This window comes from Trichechus manatus, unplaced genomic scaffold (genome assembly GCF_000243295.1).
Source record: "Trichechus manatus latirostris isolate Lorelei unplaced genomic scaffold, TriManLat1.0 scaffold00054, whole genome shotgun sequence".
Classification (NCBI taxonomy): Eukaryota; Metazoa; Chordata; class Mammalia; order Sirenia; family Trichechidae; genus Trichechus; species Trichechus manatus.
In genome coordinates, this window is record NW_004443990.1 from 280,570 (window position 1) to 302,963 (window position 22,394).

A 22,394-nucleotide genomic window follows, 5' to 3' on the forward strand; every position below is an offset into this window, starting at 1 on the left:
TTTTTGCTGTTCTTTATTTGTTCGAGTTGTGTAGCTAATGTTTTGATTTTGTCCATTTCTTCTTTTTTGATGTGTACATCTATTGCTGTAAATTGAGCTCTGAGCACTGCCTTTGCTGTGTCCCAAAGGTGTTGGTATGATATGTTTTCATTCTCATTTGATTCTAGGAATTTTTTTTATTCCATCTTTGATTTCTTTTATTACTCAGTGGTTTTTAAGCAGGGTGTTATTCAGTTTCCATATATTTGATTTTTTTCCTTGCTCTTCCTGTTGTTAATTTCTACTTTGATGGCATTGTGATCAGAGAAGATGCTTCGTGAATTCTTAATAAAATTTTTATTTCAGTTTTTTGTAGTGACTAATTTCTGGGTGACCAGTGGATTGGTAGAGGAGGTTATTTTGCTTGGCCATCTTGATCATCTAACCTGTCTTAATACTTTCTCTTATTAGGGTCCCATCAGAACTATTGTGCATGCATCAGAACCTCATTCTGTGGTTGATCTCAAGGCTAGATGATAAATGCAGTTCTTCCAGGTGTGTTCAGCAGCTGATGAAAGTGTTTACAAAGCCCAGTCACCTAGAGCATAAGATTGTGTTTATGTTGAAGTTTATTAAGAAACATCAGAATTTTGATATTTTAAATAATTGAACTTTAAATGTTGATTTTTCTAAGTTCGTAGCATTTATAAGGAGCTCTGCTGGCACAGTCGTTAAAGTGCTTGGCTGCTAACCAAAAGGTTGGGGTTTGAACCCACCAGCCACTGTGTGGAAGAAAGGTGTGGCAGTCTGCTTCCGTAAAGATTTATAGCCTTAGAAACCCTACGGCACTTCTACTCTGTCCTTTTGGGTCACTATGAGTCGGAATTGACTCGATGGCAGTGGGTTTGGTTTTGGTTTTGGTTTTGGTAGCATTGATACTTCTGTGGACATTAAAGTTTAAAGCTGCACTGAGACTTTTAGAACACTTGGTATAAATCCTGTCACATCAGCCCTGTGTTTAAGGTGCTTTGTTCCTCCAGTCTCCTCACATTTGAAGACCATACTGGTTAATAAAGTATAAACATAAACAAGACCCATCATGATCTCTCTCTAGCTTACCTCTTTGCTATAGATACTCCTCTAATGATCCCATCCATGCCTGTAGCCTCAGCTCATATCTCTATGCTGATAATGCTGAAGCCTGTATGTTTAGCTTCAGTTCCTGATTAAGATATAAACCTGAATCTCTATTGTCTAGTGGACACAAGACAGGCACTAAAAACTCAAACTGGTGTAGTGGAGGGAAAAACTGGATTTGGAATCAGAAGAACTGGCTCTGTTCCTACTTCCCCTTATAACTCTAGGCAAGTCGCATAATCTCTCTAAGCCTCTTTCACCCTATATATAATGGAAATAACAGCAGCTCTGCCACTCAGGGTTGGTTGGAGGATTAAAGGAGTTAATATACGTAAAAGAACTTTATATTACCATAATGTAATTTGCAAACATTGAATATTTTCTTAAAAATGTTTTTCCTTTTCCTGTGTTACCACTTAGTTAATGGCATTCACCACTCACAAAGTAATGAAGCTAGAGATCTCTTGAATCATATTTGAGTTATTTGCCCTCCATACAGCCAGCTTTGCCAACTTCTATTCATTTTTCTCTGCAAATACCCCTGTGATTCATATTCTCCTGAAGACTGGATTGGCTCTAGAATCAGACTGTCGGGGTTCATGTCTAACACTTATACCAGTGTATGATGATTGGCAAATTACTCCACTACTCTGTGCCTCATTTTCATCATCTGTAATAATTAGGATAATAAGTTGTCAGGAAGATTACCCAATTTAATGAATGTAAAGCGCTTATAACAGTGTTTAGCACTTAATAAACACTCAGTAAATGTTAGGTCAGGATCAGAATCTTTATTATTAGGTCAGGATCAGAATCTTTCATACCAGGTAATAGTGTAGTTTGTTGTGATGTTTCTGTCTCACTGAGGTGATTGTGGAGTCCTGGTGGCACAGTGGTTAAGATCTTGCCTGCTAACCAGAAGATCAGCAATTCAAATCCACTAGCCACTCTTTAGAAACCCTACGGGGCAGTTCTACTCTGTCCTATAAGGTCACTATGAGTCGGAATCAACTGGACAGCAATGGGTTTAGTTAATGGGTTAGGTGATTTTGAGTTATTTAAAGGCAGAGACTATGTCTTTGTGTTCCTGTTGTCTCATATACTTGATACACAATAGGTACCAGTAAATGTTTGTTTTATTAGACTTGTAAGATTTTGCCAAGCACATATAGCTAGAATTTCTGATTCAACCTTCCCTTTTTTTTTTTTTAAACAGGAAAAAGGTCACTGGTTAGAACAGCAAGAAGCAGCAGTCTTGAAGACAGAATTTAAAATTAGACTTTTTTAAGACTATCCCAGAAACATAAATTGTATGATCCCAGCGTGAATGTTGTTGTCACAGAATACTTCAAGTCATAAAATTCCTTGTATCGACCATTTGAAATCAACTGCAAGTACACAGGAGTGATGAAAAATTATTTATCATTCTACTATCAATGTATCATGTCAAATTTCAATTTGTAGGTGACTTTTAAATGATTATTCCATGGAAATAACAGTCATTGACTTCTGTGGTTAGAATCCAAAGACATACTTCTTATAGAAGACCAAAAGCTTATTTAACAGCACCCAAATGAGGTGAACTCTTAAGGATTTTTCCTTCAAGTATGAAGGAGGGTGTGATGTATGTTGTGGAGAAGCATCTGGAACAATTTCAAAGTAATGAATGTCCCCTCCTTTTTTGGATGGACAAGAAGCAGCACAGGCTGTCTACCAAGAAGAAACCCGTTGCTCTCTATTTTACTGTTTCTTAATTTGTTATGGCCTTTTGTGGTGTGAGCCACAGCAAAGAGATTCCTCATCTATGGCTGGTTATTCAAGTTTCCTAAGATTTTTAATTCTTTGGTCTATTAAATATCCTTATACCTCATTGGTGAGGTAGCTCATACCTTACCTGGCATAATGTTGCAACTACAAGATTATGGTCAGCCTCTCCTTTCTTCATTTTCCATGATTTAACCAAGATCTTTCCATGCAAGATTATTTTGCTAGAAAACTGATAAACATTTTAGCATGATAAGGAAGAATGTTCCTGTTACTTGATACACCTCTGACTTCATTCTCTCAGCTTATCTTTCCTTAGGCTTTATAGCCCTTCACCCATTTAGTAAACGGATCTCTGCCAGGGGTAAAGGATTATGATTATGCAGTAATGGAAGATATCCATTGCTATTAGAAGATCTTTCTCTACTGCTAGCTTCCTACAGCAGAATAAAAACATCGACTTCATGAAAGTACTTAGAATGGTGTTTGACACATGAATGTTCAGCTATTACCAGTACTACTAAAATACTGTAAGCTTTTCTTAGCAGTATTTGAATTAAACTTGTTTCTTTTATTCCCAGACTTTTGATGGGTAGAGTCTAACTTGAAGATTTTAGATGGGACAAAAATTGTTCAGAATTTATTTAAATGAAGATCTCTTGTTCCAAGGTGCAAAGAATATTTATAGGCACGTAGCTTTTTGTTCTTGTGAACAAGTCCTTGACTTAATACGTATTTTGGAGGCAGGCATACTGTTGCCACCTATTTGTCAACTGTGTGACTTTGGATGAGTTCTTTAGTTTTGCAGCACTTCAGTTTTTTAATTTGTGAAATGGGGGTAATACCAGTATAATACCAATTATGTCTCAAGATTGGGAGTACTTAGTTCTGTGACTGACACAGACTCACAACAAATACTCGTTTAACAAACATTTTAGTTTGTGTTAGAAATATAAGGCTTGCTAACACAGTCTCTGCCCTTATAATGTAATGGTGGAAATAAGTGAAGGAACAAATAGTGTACTAAGTGCTGTGTCAGAGGTAAGGGTGGGATGCTGGAGCCTCAAAGGAGGGCATCAAACCCAGATTGGGATGTCCTGATGTTCTGGAAGGCTTCCCAGAGGCCTGAGCTGAGTCTTTCTTTTAGAAGTCAACAGTTAAGGGCAACAAAGCTTCCAGGCAGAGACAGAGATCACATGTTCTATGACCCTTGACATACTCCCTTTGTTTGACTTTAATTTCTCCTATGTAACCACCCATCCATAAATGTCTACATATACCTGCACCAACTTGGTTTGTCAATGGATTAATATTGGATTTAGCTGCTTTCGATTAATTGAAACTCTCCTACACAAACTTCAGTTTTATTTAAGAGAAGTGAAATTAGTGAATAGACAATTAGGACAAAGGAACACATTCACTGGCTCTCGTTAAATGAGCAAGGACTTTGGAGTTTGAATTCCACCTCTGCTGCTTGCAGCTTATGATCCGGGTGAATTAACTTTTAGCCTTAGTCTTCTCATCTAAAATGCCAGTACTAACTAACACTGAGGATTTTTCTTCAATGCATATAAAGTTCCTGACCAGTAATTTGTGCCCAATAAATGGCAGCTATTATTATTACAAATTGTTTCCTAGTAAAAGCCCTGAGGAAAAAGCGAACGTAGATAAAGCTAATTAAAATTAATCAAATACTAGTAAGCAAACTACTTGAAGGCTTGAAAAAGTTTACTCTCAGCTTGTGTTATTTACAGACTATAATTTGATTAGGAAAAAAAAAAGATCAAAAGTAAGCGCAGAGAGGGTGAGAGCAAGTATGAAGTAACTGCTTTCGCAACACTGCAAGTATGGAAGAAACAGTGAATTAAGGAACTACTGAGTAGCACGATGGCAGAACCAAACGAGACTAGCGCACCCTGGAGGTTTTATATGTGAATCGGGTTTATGTGCGCTTGGTTGGTTTCCTGAAATTTTAAAATACCTTCTGTCAGCTCCTGGGGCGGGTACCAAAAGGAAGCTGATAAATTGGAAGGAAAGAGGTGAGACAGCCGATTAGAGCTGTGAAGCTATCCAACGCTGTCGATTCTTTACGTGTAAAGAATAACAATGCAAAAACACCCGTGTACCCACATCCAGTTTAAAAAATAAGAATCTACTATTTCCACTAACCAAGACGATCTCGTTTTCAAACTGAGGGACAATAGCGCCTTGCTGCTCCGCCGCCAGCTGGAGCCCACCAGAGGGCCTTGCCAGAGACTGAATTAGTTCCAGTGGCGGCGCGGCCGCAGCCGCCCTACCAGTCCCAGACCTAGAATCGCACGTGGAAGACCCTCGGCTACGGCTGAGTCACGTGACGAGTGTGTAGCTCCTCCCCTCGGGGGGGGGTTTAGAGGAGTCACGTGGGCGCATGGCCCCGCCCCGTCACCAGGTCTGCGGCGAGGTGGGGCCTGGCGTTTGCCCCGGAAGTAGCTGTCTTCAGCTGACAGCTGATTGTAAGGTGGCGGCGGCGGTGACGGCGGCGACAGGCCGGGAGTAAGATGGCGCTGCGACCGGGCACGGGATCTGGCGGCGACTCGGCCGCCGGAGCTGGCGCAGGGGCCACCGGGGGAGGCAGGTGGGTGTACAGACCTGGTTGGAGCGCAATGGAACCCCCCCAACCGACGCAGGGCTGGCGCCGCAGTGGCTAGGAATGTTTGGCGGTTATGGCGGTTTTCGCCAGCTCCTTTTCTTTTGGAACTGGGCTACAGGAGAAGGGTCGTCCTCCAGGGACCTAGGCCGAGGGGCCAGGTGGCGCCCGGGCGCCTGGCCCTTGTGTTCCTAGCCGGAGCACGGGCTGCCTGGGGTCGAAGGAGGAGCGACCGCACGCCCCAGTGCGAGGAAGGGAAGGGGAGAAGGTGAGGGTCCGCTTGGTGGGCTGGTTGCTACCCGGCCGGAGGCGGGGTATGAATGAGGAGCCCCGACTCTTCGCTTCTAGCCCTACCCTGGCTGGATCTGAAGCCACCAGAGACTACCCTTTCACAACGCTTGATCAGGGATAGTTGTAAGGAAGGCTCTGAAAAATCTGATCACGAAGCTGGAGGAACTGTTCCGAGAGACGTGCGTGTGCGTGTGTGTGTGTGTGTGTGTGTGTTATTTGTGTGTGTGTGCTATTTGTGTTTCCCTCTTTTAGGGTGTCCTCTCCTCTTTATTTATTTCTTTAGCACCCGAGAAGGAGCAGGGAAATCTGAAGACCTTTGAATTAATAATTGTCTAGAGATAGAGCTCTTCTCTTGTAGAAGTAACTTTTTAAGACTTGTCCAAATCCCCTTTTTAAAAGGCGTAATAAAAAAAGAAAATTCACTGTTGACAGCAGTTACACAGTTATTAGAAAAAAACTTCCAGACTTACTTAATCCTCTGTCATTTTTCAGCTAATAACTGCATGTAGATATCAGACCGGTAAGGGAGATGAACATTTATTGGCAACTTGAGAAAACTCCATTATCATTTAAAGAACTGTTTTATTTTGAGAAGTTTTCACCCCGCCTCTGTAAAGACTTAGTCTGATTTTATTAGCTAATACACACTGCACACACATTTGGTGGTAAAATTAGCTTTTTTATTTTCAGTATCCTAAATTATTTTTGGAAAATGAAGTGTTGGTTTTTTGATATGTAATGTTTTAATTTTGGAGTCATGAACGCTTTGGTAGTGCAGGATCTTCTAAGTTATCACCTCCTGCAGGTGCTTATATATATATACCAGAAAAAAAAAGAGCAGTTGCTGTTCAATACACCACCTGTATGTAGCCCCATTCTTCATTTCCTCTACACATCTTTGACTTTAGATTTAAAACTTTTCTTCTCTCTTTTGTTCTCTGACTAGTTTTCACTGTTTTCATTCAAGTTTTTCATGCGTACTTGGTACAAGTCAGTTTCTCGCTGGAGAAGAAAAATAAGTACTAATCTCTATTTCTTTTCTGTGTGTGATGATTGTTTCTAAAATGTCCCTGAGTTGTGTTACATTTTAATTTGATCTAGTATATGATTAACAGTGGTACTAAGTTCTGGGAAAAAATAAACTTAAAAGATTTTGGTATTGTAGGCCCAGATTTTTTTTTTTTTTTTTTTTAAATTTTTTACATGAAGAGGACCTGAAACGCAGAGAGTGGATCATTCCTCTTACTTAGTTCATAGTATTTTATCATCATATGTCCATGGACACAAATTTTTATAAATATGGTGTGGGTTTTGATGGAAATTTGAATGATTAATGTTAAAATTTCTCTCTTTTCTCTGTAAATGTAGTAACATCAACATTCTAAAATTCTACAGGGTATATGGGAGAGAAAAGTGGTTAAAATAATCCTTACCTTGAAAAATGTATAATAAATATGTTACATATATTGGAAACATTCTGAGGCTGAGAAATTTTGTGCACTCAATGAAGAAAAAATATTGTAAATCCCTAAGACTCCACAAGAAAACGTCTAGAACTAATAGAAGAATTTAGTAAAATTTCAGAGAACAAGGACAACAAACAAAAATCAGTTGGGTTTCTATATACCAGCAATGATAAATTTGAAAGGGAAATTAGGGAAACAATTGCATTTACAATAGCATCTGAGAGAATAAAATACCTAGGGATAAATCTAACTGGGGATGTGAAGGACTTATACAATGAAAACTATAAAACTACTGAAAGAGATTAAAGAAGACTTAAATAAATGAAAAGATGTTCTATGTTCATGGATTAGAAAACTTAGTATTGTTAAGATGTCAGTACTACCCAAAGCGATCTATAGATTCAATGCAATCCCAATCAAAATTACAACAGCCGTCTTTGCAAAAATAGAGAAACCAGTCATCAACTTTATATGGAATGACAAGAAGCCCTGAATAACTAAACCAATGCTGAAAGAGAAGAGCAAAGTACAAGGACTCACACTTTTTGATTTTAAAACATACTATAGAACTACAGTAATCAAAAACACCCGGGTACTGGTATAACAATAGGGACATAAACCAATGGAATAGAATTAGAGAGTCCAGAAATAAACCCATATATGTACGGTCAACTGGAGAAAAAAGAATTTCTTCAATAAATGCTTCAGATAAAGTTGGATTTCCACATGCAGAAAAATGAAACAGGATCCATGTCTCATACCATACACAAAAACAAATTGAAAACAGATTAAGGACCTGAATGTGCAAACTAAAACCATAAAATTCTTAGAAGAACAAAAGGCAATAAGTGCTGTCAGGCCTAGCTTTCAACGGTGGATTATCTAATAACAGAAGTACAAACAGCAGAAGACAAAATAAATGGGACCTCATAAAAATTAAAAACTTTTGTTCATCAAAAGACTTTGCAAAAAAAGTGAAAAGACAAGCTACCGACTGGGAGAATATCTTTGGAGACCGTATATCTGACAAGGATCTAATAACCAAAATACATATAAAACTTCAACAACTTAACAAGAAAAAGACAAATAGCCCAATCATAAAATGGCAAATGACTTGAACAGACGTTTCACCAAAGAGGACATTCAAATGGCCACCAAACACAGGAAAAGATGCTCAGCATCATTAGCCATCAGAGAGATGCAAATCAAAATCACAATGAGGTAGCACTTCACTACCACTAGGATGGCTAAGATTAAAAAAAAACAAAATAACAAATGTTGGTAAGGATGTGGGGAAATTGGAACACTTATCCGTTGCTGGTAGGGATGGTAAATGGTACGGCTGTTCTGGAAAACGGTGGGCAGTTCCTCAAAAAAACTACAAATAGAACTACCATGTGCCCAGCAATTCCACTCCTAGGTGTATACCCAAAAGACTTGAAAGCAGAGACTCAAAAAGAGACTCGTATACCAGTGTTCATTGCAACACCATTCACAATGGACAAAATGTGGAAACAACCTAAATGCCCCTCAGCAGATGAATGGACAAACAAAATGTGGTACCTACATACAATGGAATACTACTTAGCCAGTGGGAGAAATTAAGTCCTGATACATGTTACAGTGTGGATGGAGCTCGAAGACATTATGTTGAGTGAAATAAGCTAATCACAGTGCCAAAAAAAAAGTAGCTACTGAGGCTGCTTATGTACAATCAAACACCTCGTGGGATTTGATTTCTTGGTTTGAACACTTAGGGTCATGGTTTCATGGGACATCCCAGTTAATTGGCCTAATAACGTGTTTAGTGCTTCTGTTCTACCTCCTAGTTCGTTGTGCAGTGCCTGGGGTCTTAAACGCTTGCAAGCGACCATCCAAGATACAGCAATTCAGCTCTTTTTACCTGGAGCAGTAGAGGAAGAAGGAAAGTCAGGAATAGGAGGAGGATATGGATTGTGTGTTTAATTGCCTCCATGAACAACTGCGTCCTTTGCCATGAGACCAGAAGAACTGGATGGTGGCCAGCTATCATTACTGAACATTTTTGTCAAAGATTCCATGGAAGAATTCTGGTCAAAAGGGGGGAAATGCAGAACAGAATTTCAAATTCTCATGGACTGTAGACTTTCTGAAGCCATGAAAGGTGGATGAACCCCTGAAACTATTGCCCTGAGATAATCTTTAAACCTTAAACCAAAAATATCCTCTGAAGTCATCTTAAAACCAAACAGCAGTTTAGCTTAACTTGTAAAAAAATCTACCTTGAGCATTACGCTCTTTTAAGGACTATCTATATGGGATCAAATTGACAACAGCAACTTGAAAGATTAGTTAGGAACCTTAGGGGTCGTGGAGTTTATGTTAATGAGGGAGGAACAATTCAGAAAAGGAGGGTGCGAATGGTTGCACAACTTGAAGAATGTAATCAGTGTCACTAAATTGTCCATGTAGAAACTGTTGAATTGGTGTATGTTTTGCTGTGTGTATTCTCAACAACAAAAACAAAGGAAATAAAATTTAGAAAGAAAAAATATTGTGGTTCTGAGAGAGCAGTAGTAAGGACTGAAGTTGTTTTATAAGAAAGTGAACCTTCTGGAGCCTTAAATGTACTATAGGGAAAAGGAAAAAGAACCAGGCAACCTCTCTAAGCTATTAATGGAGATAAGCTTATAATGAACTATAACTGACCATATTACATAGATAAAAGTCTGTTCTAAGAGACTGAAAGCAATGGCGTTTTCCAATTTTATTAATATGAGCCCATTTTTGATTGGTGTTCTGAACGGGCTACTTAAGAATAAATGATAGAGTTGTATAAATGGCAAAATTTGCATAGGGGATGAAGTATAATTTTTTTTTTTTAAATCAAGTAAAGCAGAAAAAAATATTTGAGAGATCTGGATTAATCTGTAATCATTTAGCTTATACCTACATGTATAAGGTACTGTTTTTGATGCTGTAAAGAATTTAGAAGATATTCAGGACGTGGCCTCCATCCTCCAGGAGTATACAAGATAACTGTGGTACAAGGTAGAGAACAAAGAGATCACATCCTTCTGGGGTATTATCATTTGTGAACCTGCCTATTTTCTCCTGCTCTTTTATAAACTCCTTGAGGGCTTTCTCAGCTCTTCATCTTCCATAGCTTCTAGCACATTCTTGCATATAGAAAATAGTCTATAAATGTTTGTAGATTCAAGCTACATTGAAGGCAAAGAAGAAGTGGTGTTTCAGTTGGCCCATTCATTTGGAAGAAGAAGAAGGGGTCAAGAGATTGACAGAGAGGTGGAAGGTTCTAAAGAACATTAAGGGAATAGCAGGTAGGCCACGTTGACTGTGGCACTAACAGGGAGAAGAGTTTTTTGTTTGTTTATTGTTCTTTAGGTGGAAGTTTACAGCCCAAATTAGTTTCTCATACAAAAATTTATACACAAATTGTTTTGTGACATTGGTTGCAATCCCTGCAGTGTGTCAGCACTCTCACCCTTTCCTTTTACACCCCAGGTTCCCCGTGTCCATTCTTCCAGTTTTCTGGTCCCTTCCTGCCTTCTTGTCTTTGCTTTTGGGCAGGTGTTGCCCATTTGGTCTCATACTTGATTGAACTAAGAAGCATGTTCCTCACGTGTGTTATTGTTTGTTTTATAGGCCTGTCTAATCTTTGGCTGAAAGATGAACTCCAGGAGTGGCTTCAGTTCTGAGTTAGCAGGGTGTCTGGGGGCCATAGTCTCGGGGCTTCCTCTGGTCTCTGTCAGACCAGTAAGTCTGGTCTTTGTTTGTGAATTTGAATTTTGTTCTATATTTTTCTGCCGCTCTGTCTGGAACCCTCTGTTGTGATCCCTGTCAGAGCCGTTGCAGCATCTAGCCAGGCACCATCTAGTTCTTCTGGGCTCAGGCTGGTGGAGGCTGTGGTTCGTGTGGTCCCTTAGTCCTTTGGACAAATATTTCGCTTGTGTCTTTGGTTTTCTTCATTCTCCTTTGCCCCGGACGAGATGGGACCAATAGATGTATCGTAGACAGCTGCTCGCAAGCTTTTAAGACCCCAGATGCTACTTACCAAAGTAGAATGTAGAACATTTCCTCTGTGAACTGTATTATGCCAGTTGACCTAGATGTCCCATAAGACCATAGTCACAACGCTCAGCCCCAGTAACTCAGTCCCTCAAGGTCTTTGGATGTGTGTAGGAAGCTTCTTTGACTTTGCCTTGGTCACGTTGTGCTGACTTCCCCTATATTGCGTGTTGTCTTTCCCTTCACCAAAGTTAATGCTTGTCTACTACCTAGTTTAGTGGTTTCCCTTCGCCCCTTCCTCCTAACAATCAAAGGATGTTTTTTTCTGTGTGTAAACCTTTTCTTGAGTTTTTATAATACTGGTGTATATAGTATTTGTTGTTTTGTGATTCACTCATTTCACTCAGCATAATGTCCTCCAGAATCATCCACATTAAATGATGTTTTGAGGACTTATCATTGTTCTTTAGGGCTGCATAGTATTCTGTTGTATGTATGTACCACATTTTGTTGATCCATTCATCCATTGATAGGCACTTAGGTTGTTTCCACCTTTTTCTATTGTGAATAATACTGCAATGAACATAGGTGTGCGTATGTCTATTTGTGTCACTGCTATTAGATCTCTAGGCTATGTACCTAGAAGTGGGATTGCTGGATCATATGGTAAAGGAGGAGAGTTTTGGGAGATAAAACTGACAATAGAAAGTAGTGCCGAAATTGGAGAGGGCCTTGAATATAAACTAAGGAAATCCAGTTTAAGGGGGAATTATTACATTTTTAACACCAGAGTGGCGTTATAAAAATGGCCCTTTAGGAAGATGCACCTCACCTGTGCTGCATGAGATGCATTAGAAGGAGTGGAGTCTGGAGGGAGTGGTCCATTAGGAATCACTCGTAGGAGTCCGGGCCTGAGAATTGAAGGGCTGATCTAGGTTAGTAGCAAAAGTGACTGAAAAGAAAAGATGTGTGAAATAAGCCTGTGACAGGTGGAGCTTACAGTTCAGCTTTCTTACTGGAACATCAGTAATAATGAATTGGTGGTTTTATCTGTAAAATCAACTTGGTGGTCATTTTGCTGCCCAGTGTTTTGCCAAGCTCTTGCTGTCTTATCAGCGTCTTAGCTGCTTGTCTAACCAGTCTTTAAGCATATTGACATCTAAGAATTTCAGAGAATCATACAAATACTACATGGGTCACTAAGTAGCTTGAGTTGGTAAATTTTTACTGGAGTAAGTCATGTTTGTCAGTAGTGTTTTTAATTTAGTTTTTGTTTGGTTTGTTTTTGAAGTAACTTTTATACATCTCTTCTTGTCTGTCTGGTTGTCTTAGTTGGGACTTTGACAAACTTGCAGTTCTGCTGTCCTCAGTTGACAGAGAGGAAACCTGACAGTGTTGTTAGGGGATTGCTTAGAGTATCACAGTTACATTATGCAAGAGCTGGAAAAAAGAAATTTTACTCAAGTTTCTAGTTTTTACTTAGCCACTAAGCCATATTGGTAATTTTAATTCTTAAGGCTGATTTTGAAAAGTCTTGACAGGTTTAACTACTTAAATGCATTGTCTCTTAAGTTTATAAATCTTAGTATAGGAGTAAGTTTTTAAAAAACTGAAGTTCTACCAAATTTCAACTTGAAATGTAAACATTTGATCCAGTTATCCCATTGCTAGCTAGTGCGTCTTGTGTGCAGTTCAGAAAAGCTGTTCGCTATTCAGGTCCCTCTTTGGGTGCAAGCCTATTTGTCAGCAGCAGAATTTTCTAATGATCCAGATCCTCTATGAGGCTGTAACATACAGCCACGTTCAGTGGCTGGGTCCATTTAGGCACATACATATCAGAGGCTGTCCAACTAGAACTTTGTAAATCACCTTACAAAATTAAAAAAAAAAAAAAAATCATGTTAGAGCTAAAAGACTCTAGAGTTTGGTTTTTATCCTTTTTCCTGGGGAGGGAGGGCGTGTGATAGAAAAATGCCAGGACACATAAATTTTGTATACATTTCCTGGATTTCACTGGACTCTTTAAAGGCTATCCAGGAACCCCCTCCCCCGCCCCCAATCTTTGACTCTTAGATTTTTTCTTCCTTTAAAACTGCTTGCCACCAAATCATTTCCAACTCGTGGCGACCCCATGTGTGTCAGAGTGAATCTGTGCTCCGTAGGGTTTTCTTGACTGTAATCTTTATGGAAGCAGATCGCTTGGGCTTTTCTTCCACGGTACCACTGGGAGGGTTCAAACTGCCAACTTTTAGGTTAGTAGTTTGCACCACCTAGGGACCTCCAGTCTCAGAGAAGGAAGTCTTTCCTTTTCAAAGCAAATATCTTTTTGCTGCCTTGCTAGGTTAATCCTATTCCCTTAAAGACCTTGTTTTATCAATCACTAAGCATATCTTTTGTATCCTAAATCTTCCTCCCTATAGGTCTCTTCTTACATTGTTGAAACTGCTCACACAAAGATCACCATTTTCCAAAATAGTGATTTCTTAATCCTCATTCTTAGCAGCTTTTCTACAGCATTAAAAAACCAAACCCATTACCGTCGACTTGCTTCAGTCTCATAGTGATGCTATAGGAGAGAGTAGAACTGCCCCATAGGATTTCTAAGGTTGTGATCTTTATGGAAGCAGACTGCCCCATCTTTCTCTTGCGGAGTGGCTGGTGGGTTCAAACCACCGTTTCGGTTAGAAGCCGAACACTTAACCACTGCACCACGAGGACTCCTTTTTTCAACAGCATTCACCAAACCAAAAAACGAAACTCTTTGCTGTCAAGTGGAATTCTGACTCATAGTGACCCTATAGGACAGAGTAGAACTGCCCTATAGGGTTTCTAGGGTTGTAAATTTAGGAAGCAGACTGCCACATCTTTCTCCCACCAAGCGGCTAGTAGGTTTGAATCACCGACCTTTTGGTTAGCAGCAGGCGCTTAACCACTACACCACAAGGCAAGCCTTCTATAGCATTAGATACTGGAAACTACTTCCTTCTTCCTGAAGTGCTGTCCTTCCTCAGTTACATCGAACTCCTTTGGTTCTTCAGCAAACTCCTCTGGTTCTCAATGAACATTCCTATGAGTATTCTCCAAGGTTGTCCTTAGTTGTCTGCTCACTAAATATGCACAGTCCCTTGGCTATTTCATCCACAACCAGAGCTTAATTTTTTTTTGTTTAAAAGCACCTGAGCTAGATTTGGAGTCCCTGAGTGGTGTAAATGATTAAAGCACTCAACCGCTGACTGAAAGGTTGGATGTTTGAGCCCATCTGGGACCTTGGAAGAAAGCCCTGGCAATCCAGTTCCAAAAAATCAGCCATTGAAAACCGTATGGAGCACAGTTCTACTCTGACACACATGGGGTCACCGTGAGTTAGAGTTGACTTGACAGCTACTGGTTAAGCTAGATTTATCTAAGTGTCTCTCCTGAGTTTGAATTTCTTTTCCGATTGCCTATTAGAGTGCTCCTTGCAGCCATCACTCTGAGTACTGGTCTTCCCAAACCTACTTATATTGGGTTCCTGATTTCAGTAAACATCATCACATGCTTGCAGTTGCTCAGGCTCAAAATCTCAGCATCAATCTTCAGCGCTTTCTGCTTTTTCACTGCTGTTCCCCATCCTGGCAGTTACCAAGCCCCATTGACTCTTCCTTTTAAATATCTTTCATTCACCCCTTCTTTTCCATTCTCACTACTCTAGTTATGATCCTTTTCCTCTCTTACTAAGATTATTGTGATATCAGCATCACTAGCCATCACAGAGTTGCATATCAAAGCCACAGTGAAGTACCATGTCACTCCCACTAGGATGGCTAAGATTTAAAAAAAAAAAAAACCCGAAAATAACAAATGTTGATGAGGATGTGGGGAAATTGGAACCATTACCCATTGCTGGTGGGAATGCAAAATGATGCAGCTGTTGTGAAAAACAGTGTGACAGTTCCTCAAAAAACTAAATACAGAACTGCCTTATGACCTAGCAATTTGAGTATATCCACAAAAAAGACTTGAAAGCAGAGACTCAGTGGGGGAGGAACAACACAGAAAAGGAGAGTGAGAATGGTTATGCAACTCGAAGAATGCAGTCAATGCCACTAAATCGTATATGTAGAAACTATTGAATTAGTGTATGTTTTGCTGTGTATATTCTCAACAACAAAATAAATAAAATTTAAAAAATATATTATGATAGTTGCTTAGCTAGTTCTTTATATTTCAAGGCATCTCTCTACTATACCCTGTTAATAGAGTAACATCCTGAAGCACATTTCTGATCGTGTCACTCTCCTTACTTAAAAACCTCTGACAGACTTCATTTAATATTCAAAATAAAATTAAGCATTTTAAAGTCCCTCTACTTTCTGCTTACTTTTCTGGTTGTGTGTTATATTCAACCTTAAACCATTTCTCTGAACACACCCTACATTTCTGGCCTTAAAGCCTTTGCTTAAGCTATATAGTGTGTCTCTCTCTTCCTTCAACATCCAGCTCAAAAGCTACCTCCACAAAGCCTTTCAAGATATAACCATCAAAATTAATATTTTTCTTTTCATCTCTGTTAGTATTTTGGATCTCCGTCATAACTCTTAGCACATTCTGTCCTGTGTTATAGTTATTTCTGACATCTGTCTCTTCAACAAGATTTCAAGCTAACTCATTCCTTTCATGTAGTAGGCACTCAATAAATGTTCACTGAATTAATCTAATCCAACCCTCTCATGTTATAAATGGTGAAACTGAAATCCAGGGAGGTCACACAGTGGCAGAGCCCGGACTAGCTGCCAGGTCTTCTGTCTTCTAGTTCCAAAAGTTTTCCCCCACAGTAACCTGTTAACACTGTTGTGTATCCTGTGAACATTCAGCCTGTACTGAGGTTGGACAATTCAGTATTGTACTACAGAACAAACACTGGGGCCCTGTTTACAATGTTTTCGTTTATGTAAGAAATTGTTTTTTATTTGATATCTTTGTACATATGAAGATCATGATGTATTTCTATTCTGTTTTCAGCTTCATGTTTCCGGTTGCAAGTGGAATAAGACCCCCTCAAGGTATGTAAAAGCTTAGGTTTTGAACTTTGATTTTTTGCTATTATGTTTTTGAAATTAGGGATTAAATGGGCAAAATAGAAGTTCTATTGCTGCCAAACAGAGTAAAATGTTCCTACAGTTTTGAACCTGTATGATAGTTACTTTTAAAATTTCTAAACAATTATGTAATTTCAGAGAATAATAGGTATCACTCCTCACTTCTTTCAAACTTACCTAAACATCATGTTGACAGATTGTTATTTTACCTCAGAAGTTCAAGGAGACTTCCAGGACAAGAATATTAAGAGCAGGTGACAAAAATGAAATGACCTTAGTCTCTTAATGATGTCTACCTCCTTCTAGTCTTCTGCTAGATTGTAAGCTCCAGAGGGCAAGGGGTTACATCTGCCTTACGCTTGTTAGTATCTTCAGCACCTGGCATGCTGATGGCACATAATAGGTTCTCTATAGATGTTTGTTGAATGAATAAATGAACTTCTTTAGTTATTCTATGCTGTCAGATTTTCTCTAGATGAATTTTGTCTTACTATTAAAAAAAAAAAATCCAGGTGTCATCAAGTGAACTCACAGTCATGGCAGCCCCATGTGTATCAGAGTAAGACTGGGCTCTATAGGATTTTCAACGGCTGATTTTTCAGAATAGATTGCTAGGCCTTTCTTCCAAGGTGCCTCTGGGTGGACTCAAACCTCCAACCTTTTGGTTAGCAGCCGAGTGTATTAACTGTTTGCACCACCCAGGGACTCCGGTCTTACTATAATCATATACGTAAAAAAGATCACAGAATCTGATTCAGTTTAAACCAATTAAGTCTCAGTTTTAGTCCTAGACATCTCTCCAATAGGTATACCCTTTACCTCTTGATTTCAGACAAGGGTCCAGTTATACGAATTCTAGCCTTGTCTTCAGGTAAACACTAGTAAAGAGATGTAATCTTGACACATGCTGCTGTGCAACTAGGGCACAATGTTGAAGGAGGAATGTATCTGTTCTTACCTCTCTTGCTTCTTTCTGCTCACTGCACACACTCCTGCCCCCAAGGTGCATCTGAAAACTGGTCTGTCTCACAAAGCAGTGTTGATTGGTTATGGTAGACTTGATAGAGAAATGGAGACTCCTAAGTCACCAATAGAGATGAAAGATAAAGAGCAGCTCAGTAGCAGGTCAGTGGCTCATACTGACTTTGTCTCCATTTATAATCAGCAATGGAGGTTGAATTTCAGGTAAAATTTTCCAAGGGTTAGTTGTATTCTTTTCATTGTGTTCACATTTATGCATTATTTAAGCTGTCTGTAGTTAGATGCGTCCCAGATTTATACCCAATGGTTTGAGATCTTTTGTTCTTTAGAAAGGCACTACAGAGTTATGTGTTCATTATCCTGAGGTTCATTAATTTGCATTTTTATGAACTTTCAAGCAAAAATCTACATATGGAATGAAGGAATAGGATAATAAGAGAACCCAAAAGGTTGTCTGATATTTTTTTTCTGGAATATGAAATCATTTTTGAGATTTTTTAGAAGTATGTTAGAATGAATATTGAACGATACAGGACGCATCAAAAGAAGATGGAAAGAATACATACAGTCACTGTACCAGAAGGATTTGGTCAATGTTCAACCATTCCAGGAGATAACATATGATCAAGAACCGATGTTACTGAAGGAAGAAGTTAAAGCTGCACTGAAAGCACTGGCAAAAAGCAAGGCTCCAAGAATTGATGGAATACCAGTTGAGAGGCTTCAACAAACAGATGCCACACTGGAAGCGCTCACTTGTCTGTGCCAAGAAATTTGGAAGACAGCTACCTGGGCAGCTGACTGAAAGAGATTCATATTTGTGCCCATTCCAAAAAAGGTGATCCAACAGAATGTAGAAATTATCAAAAAATATCATTAATATCACACACAAGCAAAATTTTGCTGAAGATAACTCTAAAATGGCTATAGCTGTACATCAGCAGGGAACTGCTAGAAATTCAAGCCAGATTCAGAAAAGGATGTGGAACGAGGGATGTCTTTGCTGATGTCTGATGGATCTTGGCTAAAGGCAGAGAATACCAGAAAGACATTCACTTGTGTTTTATTGACTATGCAAAGGCATTTGACTGTGTGTATCATAAACAAATTATGGATAACATTGCAAAGAATGGGAGTTGCAGAACACTTTATTGTGCTCATGCAGAACCTGTACATAGACCAAGAGGCAGTCATTTGAACAGAACAAGGGGATACTGCTTGGTTTAAAATCAGGAAAGGTGTGCGTTAGGGTTGTATCCTTTTCACCATACTTAACTGAATTTGTATGCTGAGCAAATAATCTGAGAAACTGGACTATATAAAGAAGAAACGGCATCAGGATTGGAGGAAGACGCATTAACAACTTGTGATATGCAGATGATACAACCTTGGTTACCGAAAGTCAAGAGAACTTGAAGTACTTACTGATGAAGATCAAAGACTACAGCCTTCAGTATGGATTTCATGTGAACAAAAAGAAAACAAAAATTCTCAAAACTGGACCAATAAGCAACATCATGATAAACAGAAAATATTGAAGTTGGCAAGGATTTCATTTTACTTGGATCCACAATCAACGCCCATGGAAGCAGCAGTTAAGAAATCAGACAATGTATTGCATTGGGCATTATTTGCTGCAAAGACCGCTTTAAAGTGTTAAAAGGCAAAGATGTCACTTTGAGGACTAAAGTGCACCTGACCAAAGTCATGGTATTTTCACTTGCCCCATATGCTTGCAAAAGCTGGACAATTGATAAAAGAAGACTGAAGAAGAATTGATGCAATTGAATTATGGTATTGGCAAAGAATATTGACTATACTATGGCCTGCTAGAAGAACCAACAGGTCTGCCAGAATGCTCCTTAGAAGTGAGGATGGTGAAACTTCATCTCACTGACTTTGGATACGTTATTAGGAGGGACCAATCCTTGGAGAAGGACATAGTGCTTGGTAAAGCAGAGGGTTAGCAAAAAAGAGGAAGACCCTCGATGAGATGGATTGACACAGTGGCTGCAACAGTGGGCTCAAGCATACCTCCTACTGTGAGGATGGCACAGGACCATGCAATGTTTTGTTCTGATATACTTGGGGTTGCTATGAGTTGGAACCGACTCAATGGCACCTAACAGCAGCAATGTTAGAATGGGCTTTTTTATCATTTAAAGTCTTTAAATTATGCATGGATTATTTTTAAAAGTATATACAAAAAACTGACAGCATGGGTTGCAACAGGTCATGAGTAGGTAAACAGGAAACAGGACCCCAAGGCCTTTGCATTTGCTGTTTCTTTCGAATAAAAACCAAAACCATACCCGTTGCCATGGAGTCGATTCCGACTCATAGCGACCCTATAGGACAGAGTAGAACTGCCCCATAGGGTTTCTAAGGAGCGGCTGGTGAATTAGGACTGCCAGCCTTTTGGTTAAAGCTTTTAACCACTGTGCCACCAGGGCTCTGTTTCTTTGGAATATGCTTCCCAAAGATCCGCAAGGCTGGCTCTGTTACTTCCTTCAGGCCCTTGTTCAAAATGTTACCCTGTAGTGAAACCAACCACCCCTTCCCTGACTCTTCCTTTTCCCTCTTACTCTGTTTTATTTTTGGTTTAGTTCTTACCACCAGCTGATATGCTTATTTTTTAATTCTCTGTCTCTCTCAGTTACAGTGGAAGCTCCGTGAGGGCAAGGACCTGTTTTTTTCACTGCTGTATACCTAGAATGGTACCAGGCATGGAGTAGGCCCTCAGATATTTGAATACATGATTGATTAAATGAATCAAGAAATGGCATGCTCCTAATAGCTATTACCTACAAATGTGAATGTCCATGCTTCCAAAATTAAGCTGTGTATAAATAACTTCAAAGGTACATAAAAACCTCCAGATAAACATAGTGTATCTTTCTGAGCCTTTAATTTTTTTACTTGAAAATTTGGTGAAAAGCTCCTTATGTTAGAACCAACGTGGGTATAATAGGTAGTAAAAGGCAAAATTAAAATGGAATTTGTACTCTGGCTACGTAGGGATTTTGTTTTATTCATTATTGTATACCATATAGAACTACGCCTAATGTAGAGCAGGCATTTAATATTTATTAAATGATCACATGGATGTATGTTCATTCTCCTCTGCTATTAGGATACTTCATGGGAAAAGTTTGGGAGGTACTAATCTAAATCATATTTTCACAATAGTTTTCCTGCCATTTCGTTACATACTTTGTATAGGGGTTGATGGCTGTTTTGTGGTAAATGTTATAGTAATTATTTCTGTAAGGAAAGGGAAGAGGAATAACAGTTCATTATGTACTAAACAGTTTCACAGATGAGAAACTGAGGCACTGAAGAAGTTAAGTGACCCAAGGTTCCAAAGCTAGTAAAGTGGCATTTCTAGTCAGCTTCCAGAGTTTATGCTCCTGCTATTGTATTAGTTATCTGTTGCTGAGTACCAAATTACTCCAAAACTTAAAACAATAAACATTATTTCACACTATGTCTATGGCTTGGGAATTGGGGAACAACTTTACTGGATGGTTCTGGCTCAGAGACTCTCATGAGATTGCAAGGTGTTGGCTAGGACTGGGGTCATCTGAAGGCTTGATGGGGCTGGAAGATCCGCCTCCAAGATGGCTCGCTCACATAGGTGGCAAATACATGCTCCCTTTTGGCAGGAGGCCTCAGTTCCTCCCCACATGGACTTCTCCATAGGACTGCTTGAGTATTCTCATAACATGGCACTGGCTTTCCCCAGAGAGCAAGTGATCCAAGAGAACAAGGAGGAATCTGCAGTGTCTTTAATACCTAGCTTTGGAAGTCATACACTGTCATTTCTACAATATCCTATTGGTTATATTGGTCAGTCCTATTCATTGTGGGAGGGGACAACACAAGGGTGTGAATGCCAAGAGGCAGAAGTCATTGGGGGCCATCTTGATGGCTCCATACTACAATTAGGTCATACTGTTTATCTTTTTAATACGCATAAAAATTCTGTCGAATAGATATTATTATCCTCGTTTTACAGATAAAGTTTTGTAACTGGCCCAAGATCACACAGCTATGTAAGTGACAGAGTTGGAATTCAAACTCAGACTTACTCCACAGCCTAAGTGCTTTTTCCACTACATTGTGCTGCCTTTCAAGTAACAAGTTCTTTATGTATGTAATAGTTTAAGAAAATAAACTTTTTCAAAGCACATTGACTTCAGTGATGCCTTTCTGTTTTTCAGCAGGCCTAATGCCAATGCAGCAACAAGGATTTCCTTTGGTCTCTGTCATGCAACCTAATATGCAAGGCATGATGGGAATGAATTACAGCTCTCAAATGTCCCAAGGACCTATTGCTATGCAGGTACTTGCTTCTTTATCTGATGGTTTACAGAGTTATTGTTTGTTGCTATGTGTCTGCATACTAAGAGCTTAATGTAGTATTTGGAAATAAGTATAGTCTGCTTCTTAGATGACTTTCTTCAAAATTAAATGAAGACACGTTCATAAGAGTGAGAGAAAACAAGAGAAACCATTTCGGGAAAATCTGGCGACTTTTTATTTGGATACTGGCTTAGACGAATTTAGAATGACCTTTTGGAAGATTTAGGGGACTGATTCCATGAGGTAGCATTTTTAGAAGAAGCAGCACTGTTCTCATGAAAGGAGCAGTATCATTGCTTGGAAGGCTCAGAGCTAATAATTACTACTCTTTATATTGAATTAACTCATCTGACCCTCATAACAACTTTGTAAAGAGGTCGTATCCCCACTTTTCTGATGAGGAAACTGAAGTTTTGTGAGGATACTCAAGGACACAGTGATAGTAAGCTGGGATTTGAACCTAAGTCTGCCTTCAATACCTCTGTACTTAACCACGTTATACAGTGTTCTCCCAGTGGGGGAGAAATTGGCTTTGTTGTACCGATTATGATAATGGTAAAATATTTACTGCATGCTAGATATAGAAAATAAGAAAGCAGTTGTATAAGACGTCAGCCAGAAAAAAAAAGAAATAGGCTGTCTGCTAAAAGACCTCACAAAGACATTCATTTGGGGGATAAACTAAATGCTTAAAAACCT

The 22,394-nt window shown here is 39.2% G+C and overlaps 2 protein-coding genes across 10 annotated transcripts in view; both read left to right on the plus strand.

Moving 5' to 3' along the window:
* DDX52 (DExD-box helicase 52) overlaps positions 1-3,345 on the plus strand; it is a 26,945-nt gene extending 23,600 nt beyond the window's left edge. For 4 of the 5 annotated variants that reach the window (XM_023732654.1, XM_004378090.3, XM_023732656.1 and 1 more), the window contains one exon: positions 2,333-3,345. Coding sequence is in view for 3 of the 5 variants with exons in the window: in XM_004378090.3 (XP_004378147.2) it covers positions 2,333-2,351 (19 nt within the window). In the remaining 2 variants the exon portion in view is untranslated. Of the gene's footprint in view, positions 1-1,237 lie in introns of all 5 variants that reach the window. The other variant, XM_023732653.1, reaches the window with a different exon arrangement.
* A 2,062-nt stretch (positions 3,346-5,407) lies between these two features.
* The window catches only part of SYNRG (synergin gamma), a 76,833-nt gene continuing 59,846 nt past the window's right edge, over positions 5,408-22,394 (plus strand). For all 5 annotated transcript variants that reach the window (XM_023732657.1, XM_023732659.1, XM_023732660.1 and 2 more), the window contains exons 1-3: positions 5,408-5,494; positions 16,273-16,313; positions 21,554-21,675. In XM_023732657.1, coding sequence (XP_023588425.1) covers positions 5,418-5,494; positions 16,273-16,313; positions 21,554-21,675 — 240 coding nt within the window. In that variant the 5' untranslated portion in view covers positions 5,408-5,417. The remainder of the gene's footprint in view (positions 5,495-16,272; positions 16,314-21,553; positions 21,676-22,394) is intronic.